Below are 18,273 nucleotides of genomic sequence, written 5' to 3' on the forward strand. Positions count from 1 at the left end.
TCTTTGCCTCATTGGGGGACACAGACCGTGGGTGTATGCTGCCTGCTGCCAAAAGGAGGCGGACACTAAGTGATACAAAAAAAGTTAGCTCCTCCCCTGCAGTATACACCCTCCTGCTGGCTCTCAGCTAACCAGTTCTTGCTTAGTGTCTGTAGGAGGCACATGGGTCTGTTTCAGACCCCAACGTTTTTAATTTTATTGTTTATTTTTATTTTTTAATTAACGGAGTGAAGGGGGCGACGGTTCCTTTCAAGGTTCCGATCTCCCTCGAACCATCAACAGGCGAGCACGGCGGATATACCTCCCCGTACCCTCTCCTGCGACGTGGGAAGCCATGCCTGAGCTCACTTCAGGGGCGACGGTTCCTTCGAGTCCCGATCTCCCCACACCAGCAGCAGGCGACCACATGGAGTGTCGCCTCCATGTATCCTCTCCTGGAGCCAGGCCTAATGCCGGATAACTGGCCCTGTCCACCCGGACTGAACTCCGTGGCTGTACAGAGGCCCCTCTCTATGGCGTCCGAGCAGCCCCTACTGTCCCACCACTGTGAAAGCGGATGGCACAAGGAGGCGAACGGTTCCTCTCCACCTCCCAAACAAAGGGGTGATGGATTGAGGCTTATCCCTGCACCGTCCACGCTGCACAGAACAGCGCTGAAACACACATCCGCGGCGGCTCCATGCCGGGACGCGCACCAATGGTGAGTGGATCCATCTTCAGAGGGATATCCACATGCTGACAGTCAGCCTCAGCCACTTCCCTGTGGCCCACCTCTCTGAGGTAACGCTCTGGATGGCTGCAAAAATTTAGTCCCCGGCTTCGGCCGATTTGTAGGCCGCATCCTGGAACGACCCACTGGTGACGTCCGCCGGCTACAGAAATTTAGGCCCCGGCTTAGGCCTATTCAACATCGTGTCTGTGGCTCCGCCCCCCAAATTGGCGCTTCTCGCTCTCTGCGAGATTTTATCAACTCTGCAGCTCCCGGTGGCCATCTTGGTCCACCCGGCCAGCTCACACTGGGGGTGACAGTTTTTTTGCATTAAAGGGGCACATCGACTCTACATCAGTACCCGGGTAAGGAAGTACCTGGTCTTAAAGGCACATGACCAGTATTCCCAGTCTTAAAGGCACATGACCAGTATTCCCTGGTCTTAAAGGTGCATGACCAGTATTCTCTGGTCTTAAAGGCGCATGACCAGTATTCCCTGGTCTTAAAGGCGCATGACCAGTATTCCCTGGTCTTAAAGGCGCATGACCAGTATTCCCTGGTCTTAAAGGTGCATGACCAGTATTCCCTGGTCTTAAAGGTGCATGACCAGTATTCCCTGGTCTTAAAGGTGCATGACCAGTATTCTCTGGTCTTAAAAGCGCATGAGCAGTATTCTCTGGTCTTAAAGGTGCATCACCAGTATTCTCTGGTCTTACAGGCGTATGACCAGTATTTCCCGGTCTTAAATGCGAATGACCAGTATTCCCTGGTCTTAAAGGCGCTTGATCAATCCGAGGAGCCCTCTGCCGCCGACCCCAGCTTTATCCTCTAGTTCCCCTCAGTGGACTTCTTCACTGACCAATCCATGGTTCCCTGACCAAGAGATTGAATCCCTCTGTGTACCCTCTGTTTTTGGAGTGCTCGCAGGACCAGACCAATATACATGGTCCCTATCCTACATGGGAGCCGTCGACTAGCAGGGGCCGCAAGTATTCTAGAAACGTGCAGGCGTCTAGAAACATACAGTCATCTAGAAAACGGAAGTTTTTCGATTCCTGCTCCCTCACCAATGATTTGATGACAACAAGGCTCTGAATATGGATTGGATATTGCCTGAGCTTGCCAGAGCTTCAGAGACTAAACTCCCTCGAGAGCATTTGCCATTCAATTCGGATAAGCGATTCACTGGACAGAAGCCTCTACGTGGGATGCCATGCCTGGCCTGTTTTTTAAGGGCGACGGGTCCTTTAAAGGGCACCGATCTCCCCACACCATCAACAGACGAGCACACGGAATGTCGTCTCCATGTTTCCTCTTCTGCATCCAGGCCTAACGCCAGACAACCTGTCCTGTCCACCCGGAGACCTGAACTCTGTGGACATATAGAGGCACCCTTTTTGGCGTACGAGCTCCCCCCTCTGCATCACCACTATTTAGCGGATGATGCAAGAAGGCGGACAATTCCTCTCCACTTCCCTGTTAAGAGGTTGATGGATCGAGGGTTCCTAATTTTTATCTCTGCACCGTGAAAAGAGGAGATGGCAAGAGACTGTGACCTGCTGGATGCAGCCGCACATTCTGCCATGGGGCAGATTAACCGGGTAGAATCTCCTGTGGTATACCTACCAGTATCCCTACCCGATGGGTCATCAATTAAAAATACCACGGACTGTCAGATAGCAAATCTGGTTCGTTCCGTCTTGCGGCTTCGGGTCCAGCGCTCTATCCTCCCTAGCGGCCGCATGGATTGCTAGAGCAATGGTCTCCTAGCTGGAGACCTTAACTACCTTGATTCACACCAGCAACAACTGGCCAATCAAATCCTTTGAGCGGGAGTCTGACAAAGGATTGTATAAGGATTGTCCAGCACAGTCTAGATCTAAGGGATCTTGGTTCCAAACAGGGGAACGAAAAGTAAGATCGACCCTGGACCTCAAACTTCTAACAACCTTTGACATGGTCCTCCTTCTTTGGATGGAGTTCCTCCGCTCAGCCATTACTTCAACAGAAAAAGGTGCAGTTTCCGGCATCCATCGACATTCGGGTTGCTTGCCCTCTGCAAAAATTCCTTCGCCTTTCCATTCGTCAACAGCATTTTCAAGTCACAACCTTGTCCTTCGGCCTTGCTTCCGCACCCAGAGTGTTCGCTCGGGTCATGGCGGATGTCATGTTTCTCTTGCACTCTAGAAGCGTGCTCGTCCTGCCCTGTTTGGTCTGTCTAGCCGCCCTTCCAGGACTACGCTGAGTCGTCTATATCTCTTGCGATACCTTCTCTCCTGGGCTGGCAGCTACACTTAGACAAGTTCTCCTCATTTCCAGCCCAGCAGATATCCTTTTTGAGGATGATCCTGCACACTTCTAGAAGGATGGTAATTCTTCCTCGAGACAAGGTCATGGCCCTTCAACAGGGAGCTCGCGCAAGGAGAGTTCTGAGGACTTGATTACTCACCCCCTCATTTCATTCGATTTGCTAAGAGAGTTCTGAGGAAAAATGGTGACGACTATGGAAGCGGTTTCCTTCGCTCCGCTCGTTTTCAGCAAGTCAAACAGACTTTCAGACAATAGTCTCTGAGCTCCTTCTTCATCCAGGGCCTTTCTCCCGGTTCAATGGTTATTAGTAAATACCAATGCCAGTCTTCTTCTCCCCATCATTGTTCTGGAGATCCGAACGGTAGTCTTACAGCAGGTCCACTGCCTTCTGGCGGGTCACTCTATCCGAATTCAATTGGATAATGCCACGGCGGTGCCTTACGTCAGTCATCTAGCAGGTACCCATGGTCAGGCGCCATGACCGAGGTACCTCACTTTCTCTGATGGGCCGAAGTCTATTATTCGGTGATCTCGGCAGGATATATCCCAGAAGTAGAACTCTGAACGGCAAACAAATTCAGCCGTCAGGGTTCCGCCTCAAGTCAGTGGGAACTTCACCCCGAAGTCTTCCATCAGATCTGTCCTTACTGGAGCTCTCCAGTTGTAGGTGGGATGACATCCAGACTGAAGGCCAATGTACTCGAGTTCGTGGTTCGGCCTCGAGATCCAAGAGCCATGGCTCTCCATGCTCTGGTTCTGCCGTGGTACCAGTTTCCGTAACTCCCACTGCTTCCGAAAGCCTTTCGGAAGCAGAAAGGGGCCCCAGTGATCCTCAGAGATCCGCACTGACCACGTCCGTTTTTTTTTTTGTTTGCGGAGCTAGTATCTTCTCGCCTTATCGCAGCACAACTGCAAGTAGGGACTTTCTCACAGGGAGTTTTCACACGTAGTTCTTCCCTATCGCATACCGTTAGATCATTGGGACCTTATTATTCCTAGGAGCCTTACAGTAGGCTCCTTTTTCATCTGGGCAGACTTTACTATTAGGGAAAGTCGTCCCGTTCTCCTCTGCGATATTCTCACTCTGACGAGTCTTCGGAGCTAGCTTCTCTGCTCTTTCAGACTTTTTTCCCTTATTACCTTCGAGGCAAGGTTGTCCTCAGGCCATCTCCATCCCTTGTTACCAAGGTGGTACTGTATTACCACTGTTATGAGGGCACAGTTCTTCCCTCATCTCTTTTGGCTCCAGTCCACAAAATGGAATAAGATCCCCCATATTCTGGACGAAGTGAGTGCTCTGAGTAGGTACGTCTTGAGGACGGCGTCCTTCTGAAGGTTGGACGTTTTATTTGGGCTTCCTGACGGTAGAGGAAGGCTTCCTGACATTTTCAGGAAGGGTTTAGCCGTTTCATCGACCATGATAACATGCTGAATTCTTTTCACCATCCAGGAGTCCTTCCGTGCTAGATGTCAGCCTATCTCCCTGTCTATCAAGGGTTCTAGGCACCAGGCGTCGGCAAGGCACGCCTGCAAGCTTGCGGATTCGTCCAGTCCGCATGCATTCTTGAAGCACTATAATTCCCACACTTCCACAGATATGAGTCTGGGCATGTGGACTCTGCAGGCCGCGGTGGCGCACTTGTAAGTAGTAAGTTACACAGGGCCTGATCTATTGTTGTCCCCACCCAGGGACTGCTTTGGGACGTCCCACGGTCTGTGTCCCCCAATGAGGCGAAGGAGAAATAGGGATTTTTGTGTACTCACCGTAAAATCCTTTTCTCCGAGCCATTCATTGGGGGACACAGCTCCCACCCTGTTATTAGCTTATGCTTGTTTTTTATAATATGACATTCTATACGCTCATATATTGTTATTGATCTCCTACTGCTTTTGCACCGAACTGGTTAGCTGAGAGCCAGCAGGAGGGTGTATACTGCAGGGGAGGAGCTAACTTTTTGCATCACTTAGTGTCAGCCTCCTATTGTCAGCAGGCAGCATACACCCACGGTCTGTGTCCCCCAATGAATGGCTCGGAGAAAAGGATTTTACGGTGAGTACACAAAAATCCCTATATTTGCGCCATATCTGGTATCTTAATTATTATACTGATTTATTATTATGATTCAGTGTTAAATGTGATATATTTACCTCCATATTGTTCATATACGTGCTATTTTTTTCAGCTATTGCTATTTATAGGGATTATTATGAGGATTTTTGTACTTCATTGGTTTTAGATGTTTTTATTGGTTTGTCAATAAAAGTTTACCTGCTTATATGTTCAAGTATATATTGTGGTGTGCAGTCTTTAAGAGTGGTTCTTTTTTTCTTTTTTTGCTCTTGTCCCTCTACCCCAACGCGCGATTCGAACACATCTGTATCATGAGGTTTCTGTCCACCACTGGACCAACAGGTTAGGCTATAGGTTGCACTTCATGAACTTTGATACTTTTTAAGGTTTACAGTAGATCTAACTATGATCCATTACAGAATGGACTCAGAGGGAGGTGCTGGAGAGCCTTCATTTTGTCTTTGCTGCACTTCTTCCACCTCCATCGATACCTTCAGTAGGCAAGTCAGTCACAGATGTCAGAGATGTAGTGCAGGTAAACCACTAGAGCGGGATCGCTGCCTCGCCGAGTTTAGGGGGAGCGCCATTTTATTTCATTGGTGTCACAGCAGCATTGTCCTCTCTCCTAAACTGATGTGTCAAGTCATATCTAGTCAGGACCACGGAAATTTTATATAAAAGCAGCTCTGGAAACATAATCATCAAAATGCAGGAGCTCATCCGGAGTTGTATCGGGCCAAGCATCTTTTCACATATTTGGTCAGGTCACATTTAACCTTTGCCAAGCTTAGAATACACATCTATGAACTATGCTTAGGGTACGTGCATGCAGAATATTCTCACTACAAACTTTCTGTCATGGAAATTGGGTAGTTCAGTGAAATCTGCTGAAACAGCAGATTAAACTCTGCACAGCCGCCAATTTACATGCGGATATTCTCAATAAATTGTGTATGGGCATTGTTAAAATCTCCAGCCATGCGGCTACTCTAGGATGCATGGCGGCTGCCTTGGTATGGGCTTTTGAGGTCAGCGAGCTGACCTAGCTGGACTCTTGGGATCAGTTTTGGCGTTCGGTGAAGCTTGTGCAGTGGGATCTGGTGGGGGATATCCAATATGAATAATTTATGTAAGCCTTATGTTATGTTCTGATTTTTTCATGTTTCTCTGCTGTTGGCGTTTGCGTGAGATAATACTGTTTCTACAGAGGACATTTCTGGCTATATTTCGCCATGATCCATGAAAAAAAACTAAAAACTATGAATCTAAAAATGTACAGAGTTTGTACTTACAGCTATGGTTGATCCATTTTTTCCTACTCCACCTGTGAAGATAACTCGAAAGTAATTGATTGAGGAAAATATGGTGCCAGCAACAGTGCAGAACGCAGGAACAAGTTTTGTTTGTACATTCAAGACGGGAATCTTGGAGATAAAAAAAAAAGCAGAATAATCAACATGGGACTTAGTATGATTTTTAATATCCACAAGCCTTATAGCAACCTGGCTCCATATGAAGTAAACACACTAGACATGGCACAAAGATTCCTTAGTGTTATTGCAGAAGCTTTTCCAGGAGCTCATGCGCTGAATCCAGGCTGTTTCATAGTGCACCATTCATTTATAAATACAGAGTGTAAAGTATTAAAGCTGCAAGGGCTGAAATTAGACACGCAAGAGACTATCCACACAAGGTACTAGCGCATTTCAGTTCATGCAATTCCTTAAAGAGGTTGCAAAGTCATCATTATTTTAAAAAATATGTTGGGTCCATCACACAATCATTATTTTATTTCTCTGTAAAAACCATGTAAAAAAAATTTTTGTTTGCAATAATTTAAAAAATTTCTCCACTGTCTAGATCTATGGCTGCTATGTAGCAGTTATGGCACCCCTGTTGATCTCCAATTGTCAGAACGTCCCCCTCCGGTGCTGGAGGTCACACATGCTCAGTAGATCCGTCACACAACCTTGATTCTCCTGTACATGGGGGAGAGAATTTTGCAGATGTACTATATACAAAAAGGTAAGAATTGACTTATTCTCGCCCAATCCTGGACACATTACTTAGCCATTCTGAAAGGGAGTGAAAAAACAAACAGTGGGGATGCCATAATAAGTATGTAACAGCAATAGCTGGCAAGCATAGCTTCTACATGAAAAGTAGTAAGATCTTTCATTTCAGTGCATTGTTTCCATGGAAGACAAGTATTCTATGCTGCAATCTGGAATTATAAGGCCAATAAGATAAATATTTAAAGATAAGAGAATCACTGTGCTAGAATAAGTGAAGAACATCTTAAAGGGGTTCTCTCAACATCATCCTGTTTTAGTGAGTTGGGATCAGGAGCATTTGTTGACAGTGAACCCGAATGGTGCCGCCCTCCAGTGACACAAGCAGAGGCAGCTACACCTTTGCTTTGGAGCAGGGCAGAGGCACTAATCCTGGCCAAATCATGAGCCAACAGTGTGCTCCAGCCAGCTTCTGAGCAGTGCTTACAAGCACTATGGAAAGAGCTTGTAAGAGCAATTCAGATTCAGTTACTGCTCATTAGAACAGATAGGATTTTGAACAAGAGAATTGAAACATTAATTGTTTCTAAAAGCATTTTGCAATTCTATCCTTTCAAATTGATGAGAATGAACAATAGGAATTAAAATAAACATTTCATGTACTAACACAACTCAATAAATGGATTTAAAATGATTTGTTAAAAGGATACATTTCACCACTAGCCAAACATACTTGTACACTTTTTTGCAATATCATTAATTTTGATCAGTTAAAATAATTGATTTAATCAGCCTATTTTAAGTTTTTTTCCTCTATAATTAGGGATAGTTCTTCTGTGTGCCCACTATGCTGGGATCGTAAATCTACCTGGAATATGAATAAGACCGGTCAACTAGTCCTGTTTCAAGGGGTTTTCTAAGATCAAAATGTTTTTCTAAAATAATCCCTTTAATGCCATTTCAGGACGGGGTAATAATCTGTGCAGAACATATGTGCATAATCCAGCACACAGCAGCTGGATCCATTCCAGATCCCCAGAGAGTGCACGCCATGAAATGTGCCGGTAGTTTACCAAGAAACAAACAATTAACTGCATTCATGGGATTACAACAATGGCAAAAGGAAAGAATAATGGCAGGAATTTCATTGCAATGATTGATGTGACATGTTTATTAACAATAAGTTATTGTCATTTTTAAGGAGTCTGAGTGGATTACTGAGTAAATGTCTAACAGGTCTTTATTGAGGGTAAGCCAAATGAGAAAAGGGATTTCTAAAGGGAGTTGTGTCACAACAACACGAATAATTGGCTCCTGTACAGTATATATCTCATACACACATATATTGATGTAGAATACAGATGACTGGGCACAACAACATTTATTGTGGCATAGATGTTATAAGCCATTATGCAATGCATGAATGCAGCTTTTAACAATATTTGATTATTCTTTTATAGAAACTATTTTTCATTATTGTGAATACTACTTTTACATTATATGGATGTTGCCCCTCCTTGATCCTGAAAAGGGTTGTACACTTGATGGAGGTGTACCTTTAAACCAGCGTTTCCCAGGGCTAAATAAAATAAAGTAAGAGGCAACATCCACAGCCAGCTCACCGACCACCACAGGAGCGCAACTCCGTCTTGACTGGACGTGCAGCTGTGACAAAGATCTGTTTAAATCGAAACACATCGCTTATATCTCTTTTCTTATATGCTTGCATCCATCTTATACTAGGATTTTAAGCCCACTATGTAGTTTTAAATGGATCAATAAAGATTTTTTATTTAAGGAGCTGGAACACCTGTTTTTCTGTTTCCCAATACTGCACAGATGAATAAATCAATGCATCAGACACTGCCACAGGTCCCTCACCTGTGAAATACTAAGGAAATACTAAAATCATGATCTGTTAGGGCGTTGGGAGGACTGGATTTGGGAAACATGGCTCTAAACACCGAGGTTTAGTGTAGTGGATACAGCTGGAATATTAGTGCATGTGTTCACTATGACATTGCACAGCGCCACATCCCACATCCAACTATGTTCACACTGTATTGCCAAACTGTTGCGGCAGTGTGCCAAGTTTTTCTGTCCTGATAAAAGCTGCCAAATCAGTGGTAGGGTCGGGATCAGAGATTAACCTGACTATAGTGCATGTGAGGCCTAGCCAAGCAGTGATAATCTCCTGCTGATAAAACACTGATTGTATTGGAACTATAATACACAGCTGAGTAAGTGATAAACCCCTGGAGTAAGACTCTCTTGCCTTATGTTATGCCGATCTCAGAATAAACAGCAAAAACCTGCCGACATATATCCTTATATATAGAATAAATTGCAGTAAAAACCTATGCGTCAAATGTATGTTAAAAACACGATGTGAACATAATATAGAATGCCTCCATGTAAAGGAATACATTGCATTTATTTTTCATTTCACGTCTCCTCCCAACACGGTTTTCAACCCTGTGCTTAGTTTGTGGCTTACACAGCTTGGTGCAGATGCATACAATGGATGCCACATGACTGACATAAGCCTTCCCAGTCCGGAATGGTTTTGTCTAGTAAGCCTTATTTCTAGTTGTCACGGCCATTGTAACATGTGAGCCTTCCACTGCAGCAGGCACAATACACTATATAGTACAGTGTTCTGAGAAGTAGATTTATTGCTAGAGGTCAGAGAATATATACAATGAGGCACTGGCACCCTTCATCTGACTGCACTAACAGGTCAGGGGCAATAGAATATGCCAGGATGCAAATGCACACAGTCCTAGCCCCCAAAGTATATCAAACCTAAAATAGGGACGCTCGCCAGCATCGATGCAAGAACAGGAGTTTATTAGTGCTCAGTGATAGAAAATACACCACGATTTGGCCAGCATGGAGGACTCTCCAGTGCCTCTGCGCAGGCCAATACGTGGTGTAAAGTCTATCACAGTGCCCACATAACCAACTCCTGTTTTTGCATGGATGCAGGGGAACTTTTTATTTTTCTACTATACAACAGAATGCACACATCTAAATACATAAGCGTATTCATCGCATATATATGAATGTCTCTCTATTAGTCTGTATGATAGTATACAGTGTTTGTTTGTTCTTTTTAACCTTAAAAAAGTAAGAATACTTTGAATTTTATTGTTAGAGATAGTGGGACATTAAAAAAAATCTAGGTAGAAGGTCTTACAATTAGGTACACACAGCCACAGATGGACATGTCACATTATATTGTGCTATTTGTTTAGGGAAAAATGCAGAAGCAAGGTGTGAAGAACGCAGTTCAGCTTTCAAAGGAAGTAAGAAGGAAAGTAGCAGCCCAGTGCCAATGATTGTCTCTCAGTAAGTGTGACCAGTAGTGTTGAGCGATACCTTCCGATATCCAAAAGTATCGGATTGGATCGGCGATATCCAAAAAATGTCGGATATCGCCGATACAGATACCCATGCAAGTCAATGGGACCAAAATATCGGAATGTAAATAAGCCCCTTCTGTCCTTCTACATCCTGTTCCGGAGGGGGGAAGAGTGTGGGCGGTGCGTGGGCGGACACTGTGCGTGTCTGTGTGTGCGGGCGAAGTCTGTGCGGGCCTGCTGGGGATCTGTATGGGCCTCTCAGGGGTCTATGCGTGCCTGCCGGGGGGTCTGTGCGTGCCTGCCGGGGGGTCTGTGCGGGTGTGCCGGGCTCTTTGCAGGCCTGCCGGGGCTCTGTGCAGCGTGCCGGTGCTCTATGCGGCGTGCCGGGGCTCTGTGCGGCGTACCGGGGCTCTGTGCGGCGTGCCGGGGCTCTGTGCGGCGTGCCGGGGCTCTGTGCGTGTGTGCAGGCACAAGTCCCATCGGACGATGCCTACTACAGTGACAGTGATTGACACATTAGCCAATGATGGGACAGTAGATTAAAATAAACAACCAATATACTCCCTGCCCGCAGAAATCCACGAGTGTCCCATGACGATCTCCCGTGGAGAACAGCAGCATCAGAGGTTGCGACCGCTCTCCAGGGGCTCCAGGAACACAATGACGAGAGGAAGGTATCCTTCCGCACTGTATTCCTCGGACGCTGTAATAAAAATAGTCCCTAATCTCACTTTTGGCATTCCCACGCAGCAATTGCCATAAAGTGAGACTTTGTCCTAAGGGAACCTCAGTGATGCATTGTCTCCTGTCAGTGTGTCACTGAAGGTCCTATAGAGCAGTGACATCACCCGATGTTACTGTTCTATAGGGGAGATCGTCGTGGGACACTTGTTATTAATTGGACTACGGCGGACAGGTAGTATACGGTTTATTATTTTACGTTTTTTGCAGGCACTGAAGTATGGTAAGTATGGTTAAATGAAGAATATTAAAATACTTTTTTCCTAATGTGTGCGTGTTTTATTAACCCTTTATTACTATTGGATTAATAATGGATATGCGTCTTATTGACGCCTCTCCGTTATTAACCCGGCTTAATGTCACCTTACAATAGCAAGGTGACATTAACCCCTTATCACCCCATATCCCACAGCTACATGGGAGTGGGAAGAGAGGGGCTAAGTGCCGGAATAGGCGCACCTGTAAGATGCGCCATTTCTTGGGCGGCTGCGGACTGGTATTCGTAGCCAGGAGGAGGGGGGGTTGTGGCGCAATATCCATGGTCCCCGGCCGTCGGCTTTCCCCCTCTGACACAGAAAATTGTGCGGGAGCCCACGCTATTTTTCTCTTTTTTTTAAATTCAACGCTCATTAAGGCCTCTTTCACACTTGTCGGTACGGGTCCGTCGCTATGCGTCGGGCCGACGTACCGACGCACGTTGTGAAGTTTGTGCCTCGACGTGGGCAGCGGATGCAGTTTTTCAACGCATCCACTGCCCATTCTGAAGTCCGGGGAGGAGGGTGTGTAGCATGCATGCAGCATGCGGCATGTTGCATGCGCATGTTTGTTTGTTTTTTGCCTTTTATCATTCAACACATTAGCCGGATGATGGGACTACTACTGTCCCATCATTGGCTAATGTGTCAATCACTGTCACTGTAGTAGGCATCGTCCGATGCAAGTCTACATCTACAAGTCACATCGGATGATGCCTGCACACATGCACAGAGCCCCGCACGCTGCAGAGCCCTGGCAGGCACGCACAGAGCCCCAGCACGCACAGAGCCCCGGCACGCACGCACAGAGCCGCCTGCACGCAGTCTCCGCCCACGCACCACCTACACTTTATTATAGTGCATCATTGCACTATAGGAACTTCCGATTCCGGTTTCCGATATCGCAAAAGTATCGGAACTCGGTATCGGAATTCCGATACAGCGAATATCGGCCGATACCCGATATTTACAGTATCGGAATGCTGAACACTACTGACCAGCTCTATAAAAATCTGAGGTTTGGCAGTTTGTGGTTCTGGAGCTTTGAGGTATGTATTACCACAGTGCCAAGGAAGGAAAACATAAGCAATGATCTTGGAGAAGCAATTGTTGCTGACCATCAATTTGAAGAGAAAGATTATTCCTTCTTTCTGTAGTAAAGATTCAGACAGTTGGCAATCTTACCAGTAGTGGACTTCCAGCAAATTCACTCCAAGGTCAGATTAGGAGATGCTCAGACACATTGCAAAGACCTAAGAACTACAGATTAGACTCTAAAGGCTTCAGCTAATATGTACGTAGAATGTCCAGGTTCACTACATTATTCAGTCTTCTAGTTTTACTGGTTTGTTTAAATTACCGGTAGTCACCAGAAGGAAACTTTTTCCTTTTAAAAAGACATTGGCAGGCCAGCTATTGTTTGCCAAAATGCATCGGAACAAACCGCAAGAATTCTGGAACAATGTCAACTGGAAAGACTAGATCAAAGAGATGATGGAAATTTGGAGGCTGCAGCGGTCACGTGACTGACAGGAAAAGCAGTGCCAACATCGCAGAAGCAATATCAGTATGGGAGCAATTTTTATTATTATTATGTGGGGCACTTAAGCAGTTAAGAAGGGGTTATCTGATGAACAATCCCTTTAAAATAGTAGTACAAGATTAAAAAAACATTTGTTTTTAAAAAATAATTCCACTGTTGTGAGCAGAGTATTAACAGCTGAGATACTTGGCTGGAATCAGCCACCACTTTTCACTTTTTTAGGGCCTTGGTTGCTACATGGGGAGAGAAGCGTAGATCAAATGTTGGTCATCAGTTTGTGTGTTCGAGTCTGCGAAACAGAATGAGTCCACTCAGTATTTAGTCAGTATTTTACCTCAGTATCTGTAAGTTAAAACCAGGAGTGGGTAAAAAAGTGCAGAAATTGTGACGTGTTTCTATTATACTTTTCTTTTGACTATTCCAAACCTGATTTTGAATATCGCGATCTATGAATAGCAGCCACAGGGAAGCTTTCACAGAAGAATCGTCATGATAAACACGGGGGTCTTCGACAGACCTCTGGCTGTCACAACACATCGGCACCCCACAATCATGCCAAGTGCATGGAATTACTAATTATTATTATTATTTATTATTATAGCGCCATTTATTCCATAGCGCTTTACATGTGAGAAGGGGTATACGTAGTAAAAACAAGTACAATAATCTTAAACAATACAAGTCACGACTGGTACAGTAGGAGAGAGGACACTGCCTGCGAGGGCTAACAATCTACAAGGGATGGGTGAGGATAAAGTAGGTGAGGGTAGAGCTGGTCGTGCAGCGGTTTGGTGGATGGGTGGCTAGTGCAGGTTGTAGGCTTGTTGGAAGAGGTGGGTCTTCAGGTTCTTTTTGAAAGTTTTGATGAGGGGCGATCTAATAACCATGTATAAGTATATAAAGGGACAATTCAAATATCTCGCTGAGGATCTGTTTATACCAAGGAAGGTGACGGGCACAAGGGGGCATTCTTTGCGTCTGGAGGAGAGAAGGTTTTTCCACCAACATAGAAGAGGATTCTTTACTGTTAGGGCAGTGAGAATCTGGAATTGCTTGCCTGAGGAGGTGGTGATGGCGAACTCAGTCGAGGGGTTCAAGAGAGGCCTGGATGTCTTCCTGGAGCAGAACAATATTGTATCATACAATTATTAGGTTCTGTAGAAGGACGTAGATCTGGGGATTTATTATGATGGAATATAGGCTGAACTGGATGGACAAATGTCTTTTTTCGGCCTTACTAACTATGTTACTATGATGGTAGGAAAGAGACTGATATGTTGTAGTAGAGAGTTCCAGAGTAGTGGTGATGCGCGCGAGAAATCTTGTATGCAATTGTGAGAAGAGGAGATGAGGGGATGAGGGGAGTAGAGAAGGAGATCTTGTGAGGATCGGAGGTTTCGTGCAGGTAAGTACCGGGAGACGAGGTCACAGGCTGTGGATGGCTTTGTATGTTGTGGTTACGGTTTTGGACTGGAGTCTTTGGGTAATGGGGAGCCAGTGCAGGGATTGACAAAGGGGAGAGCCCGGGGAATAGCAGGGGGACAAGTGGATTAGTTGGGCAGCAGAGTTTAGAATAGATTGGAGGGGTGCGAGAATGTTCGAGGGAAGGCCACAGAGCAGGAGGTTGCAGTAGTCAAGGCAGGAGATGATGAGGGCATGGACTAGGGTTTTTGCAAATTCTTGGTTGAGGAATGTACGGATCCATGAAATATTTTCGAGCTGAAGTCGGCAGGAAGCGGAAAGGGCTTGAATAAGTGGTTTGAAAGAGGTATCAGTGTCAAGGATTACCCCAAGGCAGCAAGCTTGTGGGACTGGGTAGAATGGGAAGCCGTTTACTTTAATGGATAGGTCCGTTGGGGGGGGGGGGGGGGGGACGGTCGTGTGAGATAGGGGAAAGATGATGAATTCTGTTTTGTTCATATTAAGTTATAGAAATCTAGCGGAGAAGGATGAAATTGCGGACAGACATTGAGGGATCATGGTTAGTAGAGTGGTGATATCTGGTTCAGAGATGTAGATTTTTGTGTCATCAGCATAGAGGTGATACTGAAAGCCGTGAGATTCTATGAGCTGTCCCAGGCCAAAGGTGTAAATGGAGAAGAGCAGGGGCCCTAGGACTGAACCTTGCAGGACTCCGACACATAGGGGGCAAGGTGAGGAGGTGATGTGCGAGTGGGAGATGCTGAATGTCCGGTCTGTTAGGTATGGCGAGATCCAGGATAGGGCCAAGTCTATGATGCCAAGGGATGAGAGGGTCTGTAATAATAGGGAATGGTCCACTGTGTCAAAGGCAGAGGACAGGTCCAAGAGGAGGAGGACAGTAGTGTCGCTTGCTCTTGGCGGTTGATAGGTCATTGGTGACCTTAGTTAGGGCATTTCAGTGGAGTGGTGTGACCAGAAGCCAGATTGTAAGCGGTCAAAGAGGGAGCAAGAAGAAAGGTGGGAGGACACTTCAAGATGGACGTGTTGTTCCAGTAGTTTTGAGGCATAGGGGAGAAGTGATATAGGGCGATAGCTAGATACAGAGGATGGGTTAAGAGAGGGCTTTTTGAGGATAGGTGTGATGGAGGCATGTTTAAAGCTTGAGGGGAAAACACCAGTTGTTAGTGATAGGTTGAAGAGATGGGTTAGGGTTGGGATGAAGACTGTGGTGAGGTTTGGGATGAAGTGGGATGGGATCAGGTCAAGTGTCCAGGTGGTGAGATGCGATCCTGAGAGTAGAGTCGATCTTCTGTAATGGTGGAGAAGTTGTTGGATCTGGAGGAGGAGGCTGGGCAGTTAGGTGGAAGGGCTCTGAGGGTTGTCGACCAAAACGGTCTCTGATGTTATCAATCTTCTGCTTGAAAAATCAGGCTAAGTCTTCAGCTGAGAGGAGTGGGGAGGGAGGAGGTGCTGGGGGACGGAGGAGAGAATTGAAGGTGTTGAAATAACTGTTTAGGTTTGTGAGACAGGGAGGATATGTGAGACGAGAAGTAGGTTTGTTTAGCTGTGGCAAGTGTGGCCTTGAAAGTAGTGAGGGACTGTTTGAATGTGATGAAGTGCTCGTTGAGTGGGATCTTTTCCATCTCAACTCAGCAGCCCTGGAAGCTCGCCTCAGTTCTTTGGTCAGGCTGGTGTGCCAGGGTTGTCTGTTGATTTTGCGAGCTTTGGTATGTGTGAGAGGGGCAACTGATTCCAAAGCTAAAGCTATTGTGGTGTTATAGAACACACAACTTGAAGCTTAAAAATCACAAAAAAGTGCTAAGCAAAAAAGGTATATTAGAAAATTACCATAAAATACAATAAAATGACAATCAAAATCCAAGTATCATGAACAGAGCTATTTGGCTATACGGTACAGGTGCACCCATGAAAAAATGTGTTGCACCAAAGAAACAGGGTATGGGCAGAGAGGTAATACAGCAGAAGAAGATTTTTCAATATAGTCAGCAGTATTGAAATACTAAAGTGACATAATATCCAAAGTGGCTATAGTCCCCTACTAACACATGGATATGGGGAAACACATATCCCTCAATTCAAAATCAGTCTCCGACATCATAGTAAGAAACCCATCATATAAAAGAACAAGTGTTCCATTTTATATATTCTTACCCATATGCTTTTCCAGAACTGCACATACGCGCCCCGACGCGCGTTTTGCTGTCGGCTTCCTCGGGGGGCCAGTATGTTTTTTTTATATGATGGGTTTCTTACTATGCGGTCTGAGTACCTTTTTTGTGATTTTTATGCTTCAAGTCATGTGTTCTATGCTATTGGGAAGCTTCACAGGGTATTATCCCAAGTAGTTTATGGATGGTTTCCGAGGACTATTATTATGGTATCTGTATCTGAGATTTTGTATTAGCTATTGTATTAGCTATTGTGGTGTTATATAGAGCTGCATCCGCATTGTGTAGGGAACTTATGTCTGTAAGAGCGAGGAGGGTTTCAGAGAGTGAGTGTAGATCGAGGCGTTTAATATTTCTGCAAGGGTGTGCAAGTTTGTAGGGTGGAGACCGTAGACAAGGAGTGGAGTAGCTTGTGGTCAGAAAGGTGGGCGACACCCTGAAGAAAGGTCTTCACTTGGTAACGGGATGCCAGATCCTTCTGGAAGAGGATAGACAGAGCGGAAACTTGACCCTTGAGGGTACTGAGCGAGAGACCCGCTTGAAGGAAACGGTGGATGGAAGAAAGGGAAAAGGACATTCGAAACAAGTTGCTCTGCTCACACCACTGGAAGAAAGCCTTCCAATATCTGTGATAAATGCGCGAGGATGTTGGTTTTCTCGCTCTATGGCCGGGTTCACATTGCGTTAATGGCAATGCTGTGACTGCATCCGTTACACAGCGGCACTAACGCTATGTAACGGATGCATTAGCGCACCCATTGACTGCAATTATGTAGCGCATCGCTAACGCATAAAAAAAAAAATCGGCATGCGTTAGCGATGTGCCGTCATTCTGTGACGGACCCTCGGATGCGGTCTGCAGCGTTTCGGGGTCCGTCACCGCTAGCGCAGATGGAGCATCTGCACTAGCGCGATCTTTATTGGCACTTGCGTTAACGCTGCCCGTTTAACGCATGCATTGAACGGACTGCCCTAATGCAATATGAACCTGGCCTAATCATGGTCTGAATGACCTGTTGAGAAAAACCAGCCTCCTTCAGGACTGCAGCCTTAACGGCACTATTGTTAAACTCAGAAACTGAGAACTCTGGTGGAAGATGGGGCCCTGCGAGAGAAGATCTGGACAGTCTGGAATCCTCCAGGGGACGTCCAAAAGCATGTTTACCAGATCTGCATACCAAGGTCGTCTTGGCCAGTCTGAAGCTATAAGGATTACGGGAATCCTTCTGACTATCTTTTTCACGACTCTCGGAATCAAAGGGAGAGGCAGAAAAAGATAAGACAGCTGAAACTGTGACCACGGGATCACTAGGATATCGCAGCCTGGGACCTGGCTAGGAATAGGGGAACCTTGTGGTTCATCCGAGGCGCCATGAGGTCGACGCCCGGAGTGCCCCATCTCTGACATATTTGGTTGAAGACTGCGGGATTGAGAGACCACTTGCCTGATGCGACGCCCTGATGACTTAGAAAATCGGCTGCCCAATTTTCCATCCCCGGAATGTGAACGGCAGAAATGGCAGGGACTTAACGTTCCACCCATCGGAGAATCTTTGACACCTCTGAAACGACCTGCGTGTCCCGCCTTGGTGATTTATGTAAGCCACGACCGTAGCATTGCCGGATTGAATGCGGACCGGTTTGCATGCCAGGAGCA

The 18,273-nt window shown here is 45.9% G+C and overlaps 1 protein-coding gene across 1 annotated transcript in view; it reads right to left on the reverse strand.

The window, feature by feature from the left end:
* The window catches only part of LOC138669762 (choline/ethanolaminephosphotransferase 1), a 118,288-nt gene that overhangs the window by 6,070 nt on the left and 93,945 nt on the right, over positions 1–18,273 (reverse strand). Inside the window, exon 6 of the mRNA XM_069756490.1 lies at positions 6,383–6,514. Coding sequence (XP_069612591.1) covers positions 6,383–6,514 — 132 coding nt within the window. The remainder of the gene's footprint in view (positions 1–6,382; positions 6,515–18,273) is intronic.

Source organism: Ranitomeya imitator, chromosome 3 (assembly GCF_032444005.1).
Source record: "Ranitomeya imitator isolate aRanImi1 chromosome 3, aRanImi1.pri, whole genome shotgun sequence".
Lineage (NCBI taxonomy): Eukaryota > Metazoa > Chordata > Amphibia > Anura > Dendrobatidae > Ranitomeya > Ranitomeya imitator.